The following is a 13827-nucleotide window of genomic DNA, read 5'->3' as shown; positions in this document are numbered from 1 at the left end:
TCTCATCTTTTCTTTTCACAATTTCCCTGGCTACACTCTTTTATTCCAGGTCTTTTTCAACTTATTCTATCAACACTCGTTAAAACACTTTCACAATGCGTTCCGCTCAATTCCTTGCCCTCGCGATGGCCGTCGCTACCTCCGAGGCCGTCTCTCAGGGTTTCAACTACGGTGCTCTCAAGGTTGACGGCACCGTCAAGACCCAATCCGACTTCGAGACCGAGTTCGCAACTGCTAAGAACCTCGTTGGAACCGACAATGCCTTCACCAGCGCCCGTCTGTACACCATGATCCAGGGTGGCACAACCAACGGCCCCATTGAGGCCATCCCCGCCGCTATCAAGGAGAAGACCACTCTTCTCCTTGGTCTTTGGGCTTCCGGTGGTGACATGGCCAACGAGATTGCCGCCCTCACAACCGCCATCTCCACCTACGGCAGTGCCTTCACAGACCTTGTCGTCGGTATCTCCGTCGGCAGTGAGGATCTTTACCGTAACTCCGTCACCGGTGTTCAGTCCAACGCCGGTGTCGGTGTCAATCCCGCCGACCTTGTCGACTACATCACCCAGGTCCGCTCCGCCATCTCCGGTACCTCCCTGAGCGGTGCCTCCATCGGCCACGTCGACACCTGGAACTCGTGGACCAACGGCTCCAACTCCGCCGTCGTCGAGGCCGTCGACTGGCTCGGTTTCGATGGATACCCCTACTACGAGAACACCGACCCTAACTCCATCGATGACGCCAAGGCCCTCTTCAACAAGGGCGTTGAGAAGACTAAGGCTATCGCCGGCGGTAAGGAGGTCTGGATCACCGAGACTGGTTGGCCCACTACCGGCGCCACCGAGAACCTCGCTGTCGCCAACGTCGCCAACGCCAAGCAGTACTGGGATGAGGTCGCCTGCCCTCTCTTGGGTGTCACCAACACCTGGTGGTACATTCTCGAGGATGCTGGCACTACCTCCCCCAGCTTCGGTGTCACTGGTTCCTCCACTGACACTACTCCTCTGTACGACCTGAGCTGCAAGGCCTCCACATCTTCCAGCTCTGCTATCGCTTCTGGTACCTCGACCGCCAGCCTCGGCGAGAAGTCCGGTGTCATCTCCGGCTCTTCTGCCTCCGCTACTGGCTCCGCCTCCTCCGGCTCTGGTGCCTCTGGTTCCGGCTCTAGCTCTGGCTCTGGCTCTGGTTCCTCCGGCTCTGGCTCCAGCTCCGGCTCTGGTGTCTCCGGCTCCGGCTCTGGATCCTCCCCCGTCGGTGCTTACTCCGCATACGTGACCCCCGGTGTCCGCCCCTCCACCAAGCCCAAGTCCAAGAGCGCCTCTGTCTCCGCCTCTGCTTCCGGATTCGCCTCTAGCACTGCTTCTGGTTCATCCGCTACCGCCACTGGTAGCAGCAACGGCTCTGGATCCTCCACCTCTGGTTCCGGCTCCGGCTCCAGCTCCGGCTCTTCTTCCTCTGACTCTGCCTCCACCTCCTCCAGCGTCCCCTCCAGCTCTGCTACCCGTGTCGCCGGCTCTGCTGCCGGTGCCCTCATTGCTGCTCTCGCTCTTGCTTTCACTTTCTAAGCATGTCATTTTCCCTGGGCGATTTGGAGTGATTGGTTGGATGATACTCACTCATTAGTCTATCGTTTTGATGGCCGGTGATCGGCTGTTTTTATGTAATATTTTTACTCACTTTTGTTTACTACTTTTACCACTGTTAAAATTATAAAATTACACTTATATAAGTCATTACATGGTTTCCTCGTACGTTTTTCAAAAGTAACAATTTGAGACTTTTTTGCACCATCGTTAAGTCTGAGTACTCCGTACATAGTCTTTGTATTGCAATTATTCGCTTCGACGTGCCCATTATTTGTGTGTTTCTCTCGACAACCCCCTTTGCTTCACTCCCGAGATCCACCACCCAGAGTGATAAGAATGCACCTAAACTATTGTCACGCCGAGCGAGAAAAGGAAGAAGTTTTTATATCTGAGTACGAATCATTTGCTCTTTGTGGGAACAAAGAGTGGAAGCTACTACAGGTTTCTACCCTTCCATGCTTTTGTTTGTTCTCGCCACCTGCAAGCAAGTTCAATTAGCAAGCCTCCCATCCATCCTGATCCCAAAAGCAACAAATGCAGCTTACGGAGAGCGGCCGGCCATCTATTTATATGAGATTTGTCAAATTCAGTGCCATTCGTTAGTCTCACGCACATCTCGGCTAATATTAGTAATGGCGTCCACTCGCTGTTTCTCAATTACCAAATATATCGGAGTCTTTGGGATTGATCAAAAAGGCCGGTCTTGATTTGATACTCTACCTCCTGCCTACCTATATAGGGAAATTTCTCAGAATTGACTTTCAGCAAGCCCTTTTGCCTCGTTCATTTGATTTCCATTGAGCCGTGTCTTTAAACTAATACTTGACTACGCAAGGAATATTGTATACTGCTAGACAAACATAGGTAAAGACCAATGTAACAAGCAAATTAAGTAAAGCACACTAGTCCTACTATTTCCAATTATGTACAGTCAGTGGAGATCGGGGTTGGGTGATTCCCGATAACTCCTTTCCAATTTGAGATATGAAGGGGCAAGAGTCATCAGTAATTGACTTAACAAGTCAATACAAGTTTAACGTAATGTATTTATACATGAAAGTAGGGAAAGAAAATCCTTGGTTGCATTGAGCTAGCTAGCTAGGAGAGAGAGGAAGATCAAACACCTGCTGGGGAGCAAGGTCACATTAGATTATCTAGGTAGATTTTCCCTCCAATTTCAAAAGAGAACGTGCAGCATCAACAACAGTATCCTCAAGTGCATGGTACTTGATACCCAGGATCTTCTGTGACTTGGAAGTGTCAACGGTATACACAGTCGACGGGACAACTCCAGTGCCCGGTTTTCCAACAGGCACGCGGTCTCTGATCTCAGGGATCTTCTCCCGCAAAGCGTCAACAAACTGCTGATAGGTAAAGTTACCAGTGCAAATGAAGAAGCGTTCGCCGCCGGCCTCAGGAACCTCAAAGGCACGAAGGTGGGCCTTTGAAACGTCACGAACATCCACGAAGGACCAGAACATATTTTGCGGGACATCATCCGAAGATTTGCTTCGAGGTGAAATCAGGCGGAGAATATCAGAAGAGGAGGTATTCAGCTTGGTCAAGCTGGCAGTGGCATTGATATTAGGGCCATACACCATAGGAGGCATGATTGTTGCAAGGTCGAAATTGGGCTTGTTGGTCTTGACGAAATCCCAGGCAGCACGTTCAGCCAAAGCCTTTGCAGTAGAGTATCCCAGACCACCCGGAGCACCCTTAGCGGCGGCGACTTCATACGGTGTCATATTCCAATCAGCTTCAGAGTAAACATGGCCGGGCCATGTGCCCTTGCTATAGTCCATCATGGCAGCGATAGAAGAAGTGATGACAACGCGTTTGACTTCGGGGGCATGCTTGAGCACGGAGTTGAGGACGTTGGTGGTTCCGTCAATGGCTTGACGGAGCAGATCGCGCTCATTATCCTCGATATTGAATATTTGGAATGGCGTCGCGGTATGAATCACACCATGAACACCTTTAACTGCCTCATCGAATGCTCCGGGCTTGCCCATATCTTCCACGATTGCGAAGCTCAATTGAGATGCAAATTGAGAGAAGCTTTGGCGCACCAGCTCAGCCGTGGCGGATGAGCGGACGGTTCCGCGAACTTGATAGCCCGCACGAAGAAAGTCCTCCACGATATGAGTGGCAATGAAGCCAGAGGCACCAGTGATCAGGATAACTTGGTCTTGTTTTTGCGACATTTTGAGAGAGGCTTGTATACGAAAGCAGCTTATGCGGTTGTAATTGAAAGATCAGTAGAATTGTTTATTTAGGTAGGCTGGTGGGATGTTCCTCCTTAAATATACAAGCGTCTACGATTTGCCATTCGAAGGTTACTATGTAGTTTAAAGCCGATAGTCAGCGTGTGGCGATTCTGCTTTAACCCCGGACTTTATTCCCGTGCAATATTCTCAACCTTAAACGGAATTAACACAGGGCCTGCGTCCAAGCTCATGTAAATTTTAGTTATCCCCTAAAATCCGTTTTATGCATGTTCATTATCTTCACAAGATTTCATCGTGGGACAAATTGGCAGATTCCCGGAACACCGTGCAATGACGTCATGGGCATTGACAGATTTCAACCTTAAAAATTAAACCCAACTCAATCGATCTTAACGCCGGCTGTCAGCATTATCTTAATGAGCTTCTTAATGGCCCGGGCCTATGTGAGGCGAGGGATTTCGAGGGCTGTTCGTCGGCACTTCCACAGCCACGGCCGAAACCCTTCTAGTTTCGGCCGATAATCAAACCCCAAAGCCCTCGGATGCCCAACGGAATTCCTCGGATGCCTTACTTCACTCTACAGTTGCGCATCGTACCAATCGCCACGTTGTTCTCATTTATCTCTCATGTGAACAGTGGATGAAAATTCAGAAGTATTCTCCCTTCAAGCAGGCAATTCAAAAGTCATTTTTATACCGTTTTTATGTAAATATTTATATTATAGTTATAACATAACTATACCCTCTTATCCGTACACGAGAATATCACCTTCTGAGGTTATCCATAAGATTAATTCTAAGGGTTAGACATTTACGCTGGTGTTAAGAAGTAGTATATATTAACCCTAAACTCAGACAATAGGGCAACTTCAATAGAAATAGGAAAGTGCCTAAGAGCACCATGAGGAAGGTGCGACTGAATAGAGGTAAATAACCCATTTTTATCAAGTTCGTTTACTCCTCTTCTTAATCTGTCTAAGTCATATTACCATTGCCATGGATTCCGGCTAGTAAAGCCTCAGTCAAGATAACTGCTGCTCCTAACAAACGGAGCAGACAAAAAGTTATATCCGCGCTATAAGCGGCACAGGTCGACCAGCACCAATTATCAAAACAGAACCTACCATGGCTAACATTCTCAAAAAGATACTATGATGTCGCTGCCTCCTCCTCCTCCTCCTCCTCCTCATCCCCTATCTTGACGACCGCCTAAATGAGGTGAAGTTGATAGAAGATTTGGAGATCGACCACGTAACTCACGTTCTAAAGAATACAGAGAAGCGACCAAATTAGAAACTTAGCAACCGCATCCGATTGTTATTGAATGCGATTAAATCAAACAGAACTACCTCATTGTGTTCAACTACGTTGGACACGAGAAGATCATCGGTGGCGAACTGAATTTTATTCTCCAAGCTGAGGCCGACCATCTCTCATCTTAGAAAGGATGGGGGGGGGGCAAGTCCTCAGTTTCCAGCAAGCATGGCTTTCTACCCGAAGACGGCCGTTGCGGACGGGAAGTTGTTGAGATGGAGATGGTTGTCTTGTTTGCCATGCTTCATCCAGCAGCTACATAAATAGCTCTCTATATGTTTGTAGAGAAATTAATCCCTTCTTCTCTCCTCTTTGCTTCCTAGTAGCTGGATTAGAAGTCTCAGTGTGAGACTTTCAATTTGACCTTGCGTCCAAAGACGGACCAAGCGTGAATAAGGACGGAGCAAGGTCAATTCTTCTGGGGGTTAAATTATGGCGTCGGAAGATTTTGTTCGAGTATGTTGGCACTGTGTTTAAATATCGCCAATGGTAGGTGCTCAGGTGGTTTAATTTATTCTTGTATGGTAAATTATTGCCCGTATTTGGCATTTATTCTAGAGAGAAGCACAAGCACGAACAGCTAGACAATTTCGCAACATATATATCACAAGTCAACCAACTGGATCTACTAGTTTCTCAAGGCCCTAATTGAGATTGCCTTACTTACTATTTGGATGTTATAGCGCAGCGGTGTGGTGTCAGAGGATACATGTATTAGGTCCTTAGATATATGTATGCATCAATTGATGTAAATCATGGTATTTATCTTCTACAGTATTCGAAATTGATGCTCTTGCCTAGGAGTATAGTATTCTGACATGTGCCATATTGTAAAGCTTTGGGTCTTCTCCAGTGCAGAAGACATCCTCAGTGCTAGTAGAAATATCTAAGGAGGTCTAAATCCTCTGATATTCTAGATAGTCTATGTACCTGAAAGTATATTTAGGGCTGCTCGTAACTATGATACATGACAGAACTTTGCATTGTCGCAGTGCACGCTATTATAGTGCCTGTCAATTCCTTATCATCTCTTTGCGCTAGTAGTATCAGAATACTCAGGATTGCTCGATTGAAAGTACAGCAAGTGACTTGGCATAGATATTTGTCGAGTCATGATGGGAAAGTTCAGCTTGGAGGCATCCAGGCATCCAAAGGAGTCGTGCTTTTCTATCTCAATTCACGCCCTATGCTCTTGTCACATTTCCAGACGAGAAAGAGCACATCCCCTTATTTCCTTCGTTCGCTGGACTGGCTTCCTTCATCCATCTCCTTTATCCATTCCTAATATTTCGCCTATCAAACTTTTTGCTTTCCCCACATGGATTAAGTGCCTACAAATATCAACCTTTGCTAAAGCTCGGATATATATGGCAGCTATAGATGTGGGTACGCCTTTCCAATGACCGATGACGCTCCCGTCATCCTGCTGAGGGCTGCTGGGGTGCCCGGTGATGTAAAAGCTAATCTGCTAAGCAAGGATCGGCAGCTTTCATGCGAAGCCCACTTAGTCAAGAATGACCTCTGTTCTGGCTAACCCCACCATTCTTTCACTGTAGGTATTGTGTCCTTCCCGATCAACAGGAGCTAACGATGAAGTTTGAAGAATGGGGAGGTTTCAAAACATTGTGGTACCGATACAATAGGCGGGTGGAAACCCCCCAGAAATGCTGTGTCTTCTCGAGCATTTTTCCAAATGATCCCTGTGCAAACAGTGCGAGTTTCTCGCTAGATCTAGATCAGAAATGAAGTGGAGTTTTAAGTGGGTGCAGTAAATACTGAACTTCTTGTTGGACTCGACTCCGGCTCACTTCGTGGTGTTTTGCTTTCTATGGTAGGAATTAGAAGAATGAAAGCAATCAACCAACAAGCGGGGACAAATTTGGGAGACAACGATTTGATCATTGAAGAGGATGAAAAAAGAAAAACGGGTAGGCGGCGAACGCTGACTTCATTAAGAAGTCCCAAAAAAAACTGCGACGGCAGCATGATTTATTTTTGTTTGTCCCGTCACTCATGCCATTAGGCCATCTAACCCGAGGGTCACCTCTGTTGTACTCTTGCGCATATTATATCCTTCTACGGTATTGGTTACCTAGGTAGTTAATGATGTTATGTAATCCCTTAGGAGTACCTACCTAACTACCTAGGTAGGTAAGTAGCGCGGCGCTTACAACATAGGCTCGCAGGTGATGTTCTCTAACACAATGCTTGTTCGCCAGCATCTCCAAAACACATCCCTGCTAGTTTCAATCTGCTTTGATCTTCGGCAAACAATGTCTGATACAACGATTGATTAATTAATTGGCTATTCTCGCAACCAGCTAGATGCAAAGTGATCAATATCTATTTCTCACTACAGTTCGTAATCGTATTGTGTCGAGCCCTAATATTAGCCTGAGACATTAGGTGTCTATTCTCAAACGCCACCAACCTGGGAAAACCACACCAAATTCGGAAGCTGAGAACTCGGACGATGTGATAGGACGAGATAAAGCAGTCAAGCACTGACTAGACCCGACTCGATATAGTTCATTCTGATTAAATCCAGTTTATCTAGATCGGCACTTTCATTGCAATGCAACTGGTTCCTCTTAATCTGAGGGTTTAACACGCGGGCTAGACCTGCTGCTCATTTAACTCGTCCTATTCCGGCGCTTTATTTTTTTCTCCTCCATTTTCTAGTCCCTCCATATTTTCTCTTCGTCAATCATGGACCAGGATCAGCACAAAGACGATGTCCTCTCCACTGTGGAGGAGGATGGTCTTCCCCCAAACAAGATTGACCAACCCATTGCACCAGATCAATTCGACGAGAGATACCGCACCACCCGGATGGAAATTTGGGCCTATTATGCGTGCGTGGATCGTTGAATTGACCCTGTGCGGAAACTAAATACCACGACTACAGCTATTACATTGGAAATAATGGCTTGTCTTTGTTCAGTGGGTCTATCCGCGTTCTCCAGCAGGATCTGCATTCGCAAGTGGAAGCAGAAGCTGACCCCGTTCTAGACTTCGCGCCAACTGCTTTTCAAAACTTGCTCGCCCAAGCAGCCCCCGAAGATGGACTACTCGACTTCATAGGCAGACCTCGCACGGCCAATAGCATCGTGCTCCTCTCAAATGGAATATCCTTCGCGATCCAAGTCGTTGTATTCCTGGTAATCGGCAGTTTCGCCGATTTTGGCTACTGGCGACCCAACATCTTGATCGGCTTGTCGATTATTGCCTATGCCATCGGCTTTGGCTGGTTAGGCGTCCATACCGCAGACAAATGGCATGTCGCGGTTGGTCTGTATATGGTTGGTTTAATCGCCTATCAGACCACGCTCACTTTCTGGACCGCTGCGTTCCCGGGGTTGGCGCGTAATTCCCTCGAATTGAAGGGAAAGGCCGACGAATATGTCGCGGGGATTATTACTCGTGATGAATATGACTATGCGGACACCATGATGCGCAGCAAACTTGCCAATGTTGCTTTCTATGTTCAGTCTGTCGCGGAGATCTTTATTCTGGCGATTATCGTGGGAATCATGTTCGGGTTGCATGTCAATGATAGCGAGAGCAATAACAACTGGGGGCTGAGTGTGCTGATCGCATTCGTTTCTGGTGTGTGGTTGCTTGTCTCGATTCCGTGGTTTGTTCTTGAGAAACGCCGTCCGGGTCAAGACCCTGGCAAGCGGTCTATTCTTGTGGCAGGCATGTGGCAGCTGTGGCATGCCATGAAGCAGATCTGGCATTTAAAGCAGAGTCTGATCTATCTGATTGGTAAGATTTTGTGTTCTACTCTATCTATCGTTTGGTCATTGGATGCTAACGGTGCCGGCAATAGGTTATTTCTTACTTGGAGACTCTCTGAACACCACTGTAACTGTTATTGGAACTTTGCAGAATAGCATCGTTGCTTATAATACGCTGGAACTGACATATCTGCTTATCGTTGGTATTGCTGCACAGGTGAGCTTTGAGTCTCTGGGTGATTTTCTTCCAAACTAACAGGTCTCTCTCAGGCGGTTGGCATATACGCATTCTGGACAATCCAGCAACGCTTCAAGCTCGGAACCAAAACTATGTTCAACGCCATCGCTGTTGGAATCATCTTACTTGATGGCTGGGGCATGATCGGTATATGGACCAACAAGTTCGGCTTCCACAATGCATGGGAAGTCTGGGTATGTCAATCCCACTCTGCTATATGAGCAATAATATCTAATTAGATTGATGCTATAGGTCTACCAAGCGTTCTACGGCCTTTTCATCTGCCCCTGGTACAGCTACTCGCAGATCATGATCTCGGAAGTCACACCACGCGGCCACGAGTTCCTCTTCTTCAGTCTATTCAGCATCATTGGCAAAACCTCCTCTTTTATTGGTCCCATCGTCTCGAGTGCAATCATCGATGCGAGTCCGTCGGGCAATGTGTCAACGCCATTTTACTTCTTGTTTGGGTTGAGTGTTGTCAGCTTTTTGATTCTGTTCTGGGGGGTTGATTTAAAGAAGAGCCAGGTAGAACAGGAGAGGTTCTTGTTGGATAAGTTGCGTCAGCTGGATGCTAGTACGTCATCTTCTGATGGGGAGACTTCTGCAGCGGTCTAAACTACTGTCTTCGAACATATCACAGGGGTTGGCTTTTTCTAGTGTTTGTATGTAGGCACTGCGACTTGGGGATTTATTCTTATACATTTTTATGATATACATGCAGCAACTGCAATGTGAAATGACATAAAGCAGACATATACCGAACACAGGCTATCATTTATTAGATAAATGAAATTTACTATAATTTCAAGAACAGTGTGCGTAGAGTAGAAGAACAGATCATTTCTTGGTATTGAACAATATTTTTTGTAAATGTACACACCAACTTGGGGCGTACACGGTTGCAACGTTGCAACGAAGAACCAGGAGACAAGACATTTAAACGCCAGACCTATGCACTGCCATAAGCGCCAATTCCGATACAAGATACCGATACCACAATCAAAGAGCAGATCATTCCCCATCGGAAGAAACTTCCTTGGACTTGCTCTTCTTCTTTTTCTTCTTCTCTTTGCGCTCGGCAGCCTCGTCGGCGTCGACATCCTCCTCGGCCTCGCGTTTCCGCTTGCTCTTTTCCTTCTTGTCCTTCTTTTCTTTCTTCTCCTTCTTCTTCTTCTTTTCGTCGAGATCGGCTGGTGTCACCTCCTCGGGCGCAACGAAATCCTTCTCGCGCTCGCGCATCTTCTCGTCCCGCTTGAGGCGCTGTCGCTCGACAACCTCCTCCTTGTGAACGCGCTCCTTGGCCTCCTTTGACAAGAAGTACTCTCCAGACTCGATTTGCAAATCGACCTTGCTCTTCTCCGGCGCAGGGGGGAATGGCGTGTACGTTTTCTTCTCCTTGTCGGTAACCTTGAACGGCACGTGGCGCTTGGACAGCGTGCGCTTCTTGAAGTTAGGCAGGAACCGGTCCCAGGACTCTTCCGCCAGCGTCGGGTCCTTGGCGAGCTCGCGCTTGATCATCAACTCCTTGATGTGGTAGATCGGGTGGATGTTGGCCATGCAGTCATCGATAATGCGTCGCACCTCCTTCAGTCCCTTGAACGGACCCATCACCGCCACCGTGTTACCCTGTACCAGGATGTATGTGCTGGTGAGCAGCTCAAGCGCTTTGAGGGTTGAACCGTTCGGGCCGAGGATACGCTGTCGTCGCTTCACGAATCGCTCTTTGTTCCGCACTTGGTTGCGGATCTTGATCACGTCGCATGCCACGCCGTCTTCGAGGATCTTCATCGCTTGTGTCACCGGTACGCTTCTTGCAAGCAGCTTGATCAGATCCCGGGATTTGATGATCGCTGCTGGGTCGTAGGTCTTCCGCGTCGTCTTCACTGTCATGCTACCCTCAACCAAATCCAGTGTGCAGGCGATGCCCTGCTTCTCCAGCGCTCTTGTAATCACCGGCCATGCTTCCTTCAAGTATTGTTCACGGTACTTGGGGAAGAGTGTCATGAAGGACGACTCCTCGGCGAAACTGCCTGCGGCATTGTGTTCCGGTTTGAATTCTTCGATCTGTTGCGAGGATCCGTCAGTAAGGATTTTTCAAGCGTGAAAAAAAGACCGTAGGAATGTGTTTTGACTTACCTTCCACTTATCGATATCATCTGTATCCCAGGCCTTTTCCTTATTGTGTGTTGAAGGCATCTTGTTGGTGGTGACTTGATCAGGAAAAAGAATTGGCAACTGTTCCGGAGCTCAAATGAAAATCCGCGCCAACTTTTTTTCTCCCCGCTTTCCCCGATTGGGCAGGTCTTTATGCCTACTATTTCAGGCACCAATCGCATCTAGATCGGGGTCAAGCCTGCGCATCTTCCTCTTGGCCAGCTCTGCGCTAATTTCCTCGGTGTACGAAATACCGAATATAACAATTGCTAAGAATAGTTGAAGTTGGGGGCCAATTACCATCAGCACATAACAGGGGTACCTTGGTCTCAAGTACTCCGTACAGGTGTACAAATGAAATTGGAGATTGATCATGGGAAGTATTCGGCGATTTCCACATGTATAAATAGACTAGTATAGGCCTTCCAAGCACCAATCTTCCAGGGTTAATTGCTACTCATTGAAACCACAAGCTGTCGAGTCTGAATTCTCCACTCCATGGCTGCTTTGACCTCAGAGCCCCTGGAGGAGACCAATCACAAGTCGATTGGTACGGCTCTCGGGTAAATATGTGCCCAATTTTCGCCTCAAGGCCGCTCCCTAACACACCCACAAAGAGGAAAGTGTATAGCTTATGCATTTCCAGCTGCTATGGATCTTGCAATCGGGATACCGCAACTCGTCGAGCTAGTGTCGCTCTCACACAGGGGCATTCCGGAGGAACTCTTATCAGACACTAAGAGGCGACATGGCCTCTTCCCGCGTAAGGAAGAAGGAAATCAACAAACCAACAGGACTCCAGCGCTAGTTAGGTCCTGCTATCCATCTCTGCTCGTGTAAACACCCAGTTATTGGTGATTTAGAGGTTGTGATTGGGTACCAAATCCGTATGGGAAACACGGTAAAGAGTGTATTAGATATCAGAGCTCCTATTGCATAGATACTACCGGTAAGACACCAGATTGGATGTTTCTTAATGTGTAACGGACGTTGTAGTTGTTGATTGAACCTGGGAGGGGAGCTCACTGCCGCTCGGGGCGATCACCCTTGATATGAGGGAGTCTGCTCTGAACTCGTGAAGGTGTAAAGGCGTGCCAGTGCAAAGCTGTCAAGTTGTCAACCCGGTATGAACATTGGTACCGGCTGGTATTGGCATTTGAGGTCAGTCAAAGCGTATATACCGCCTGAGACCGGTGTAAATCATGTGTTCCTAAAAGTTGGTGGTTCCCTGGGTCTCCCGTCAGTTCGGTAAGTCCCCTCCGGTTTCATCTTCCGTTGTGTTCTTCGCCTTTTGTCACCTCACTGGTCAGGTACATCTCTGGGAGCGTGATGGGGTCGAAAACATCCTTCTCTAAAGGGTAAGGTCGGATCGGGGACCAACGGTGTCGGGTATCGCGCACTGGGCACGATCTCAACAGCTTAATCTGCACCCCCAAGCCTCCTGCTTTCAGTCCCTCTCAACCCCTCGCCTGTTTCGTTTCACTCCCATTTTGTCTAGGAGCGGTCAACTAAAAGTTCAACTTACCCTAGACAGCGACAGCAATGCCTCGACTCCGAGTTTCATCCAATACACCTTCACTTTCCCACCGCGATTGGCAGTAACCCATCGGCAACCCATCCCGAGTGGATACGAGGCTCTTCAAAGCCAAGATTCGATGCACGTGGGAATTGTTGTTTGTCTTCCGCAGAAACCGTGATGAGTACGGTGGACTACGAGCATTCTCTGATTTCAATCGTCGTCGAGTCGTTCCACTCGTTCTCTATGCGACCAGGCAGTCCCCCTTCGATGAATCATGCCGAGATTCCCAAGGTCTTCACTAGACTTCAGCAAACATACAACAATGGTTATTGATACGGATCCGCGTTGCATTACAGACGGCAAAATGAAAGAACCGGTGCAATGAAAAAGCCTCATTCGACTAACCATCTTTCCGCTAATGCCACATGTTTACGCAAATGGGATGCGAAGAGCAAAACAACAAAAAGCTGTACAATATGCTGGATGCGTAATGCAGGAGGGAAGGCATTGAAAGTGGGCTCAAATTGGGAGCTGTTTTCTTTCTTCCTCGAGAGATTGCCCCTATCGAGCTATCACGCCTGCCGATTTGGCTAGATCGATGCCTTTATGGCTTTCTGCCAATGCACACATATCTGCTCTGTCAGACCTTGTCTCTCAGTTTCATATTGGAGCAATACCTACAGTGGGAAATATGCCTTCAGTGTGCGGTCTGCTGCCTCTCGCTGCGCTTGGTCCACCAAAGCATTGAAACTATCTGGGGACATATGCAAGCGTTGAGTCAAGGGGTATAGTGCAAGTGATCGTAGAAGTTGCTGCACGTTTGCACAACTGTGTCGGCCGATGTCTCGCATCCGTTGATCTGCATTGAATCAATCAGCCTCGTTCGTTCTTTTTTGGGCAGCCAAATACCGACCAGTCGACCACGCAGACAGAGGAAGAGGAATCATCTTCGTATCTACCTCGACAAAGCCCGCCTCTGTCATGAGAGTTCTCAACTTCGATCCGACCCGAAGATCTTTCCTGTCTTCCAGAGCACGTAGGTATTG

At 47.8% G+C, this 13827-nt stretch overlaps 4 protein-coding genes across 4 annotated transcripts; 2 read left to right on the top strand and 2 right to left on the bottom strand.

Moving 5' to 3' along the window:
* Positions 1 to 95: 95 nt before the first annotated feature.
* On the top strand, positions 96 to 1565 carry bgt2 (GPI-anchored beta-1,3-endoglucanase EglC; the record flags this gene model as incomplete). The annotated part of the gene is made up of 1 exon (XM_016737407.1): positions 96 to 1565. One exon carries the CDS (start codon positions 96 to 98, stop codon positions 1563 to 1565), a length of 1470 nt encoding a protein of 489 aa, XP_016598843.1.
* Positions 1566 to 2740: 1175 nt separating this feature from the next.
* Positions 2741 to 3790, bottom strand: PEX2_001280 (SDR family oxidoreductase; the record flags this gene model as incomplete). The annotated part of the gene is made up of 1 exon (XM_016737406.1): positions 2741 to 3790. One exon carries the CDS (start codon positions 3788 to 3790, stop codon positions 2741 to 2743), a length of 1050 nt encoding a protein of 349 aa, XP_016598842.1.
* A 4046-nt stretch (positions 3791 to 7836) lies between these two features.
* On the top strand, positions 7837 to 9723 carry PEX2_001270 (putative autophagy protein (Atg22); the record flags this gene model as incomplete). The annotated part of the gene is made up of 5 exons (XM_016737405.1): positions 7837 to 7982; positions 8036 to 8895; positions 8960 to 9084; positions 9138 to 9299; positions 9358 to 9723. 5 exons carry the CDS (start codon positions 7837 to 7839, stop codon positions 9721 to 9723), a joined length of 1659 nt encoding a protein of 552 aa, XP_016598841.1.
* A 396-nt stretch (positions 9724 to 10119) lies between these two features.
* PEX2_001260 (KRR1 small subunit processome component) lies at positions 10120 to 11304 on the bottom strand (the record flags this gene model as incomplete). Its single annotated transcript, XM_016737404.1, has 2 exons — positions 10120 to 11172; positions 11245 to 11304. 2 exons carry the CDS (start codon positions 11302 to 11304, stop codon positions 10120 to 10122), a joined length of 1113 nt encoding a protein of 370 aa, XP_016598840.1.
* Between the last annotated feature and the right edge of the window lie 2523 nt (positions 11305 to 13827).

This window comes from Penicillium expansum, assembly GCF_000769745.1.
Source record: "Penicillium expansum strain MD-8 chromosome Unknown contig5, whole genome shotgun sequence".
NCBI classification, from domain to species: Eukaryota; Fungi; Ascomycota; class Eurotiomycetes; order Eurotiales; family Aspergillaceae; genus Penicillium; species Penicillium expansum.
Note: the sequence above shows the minus strand (reverse complement) of the source record. Positions and strands in the feature narration are given on the sequence as shown.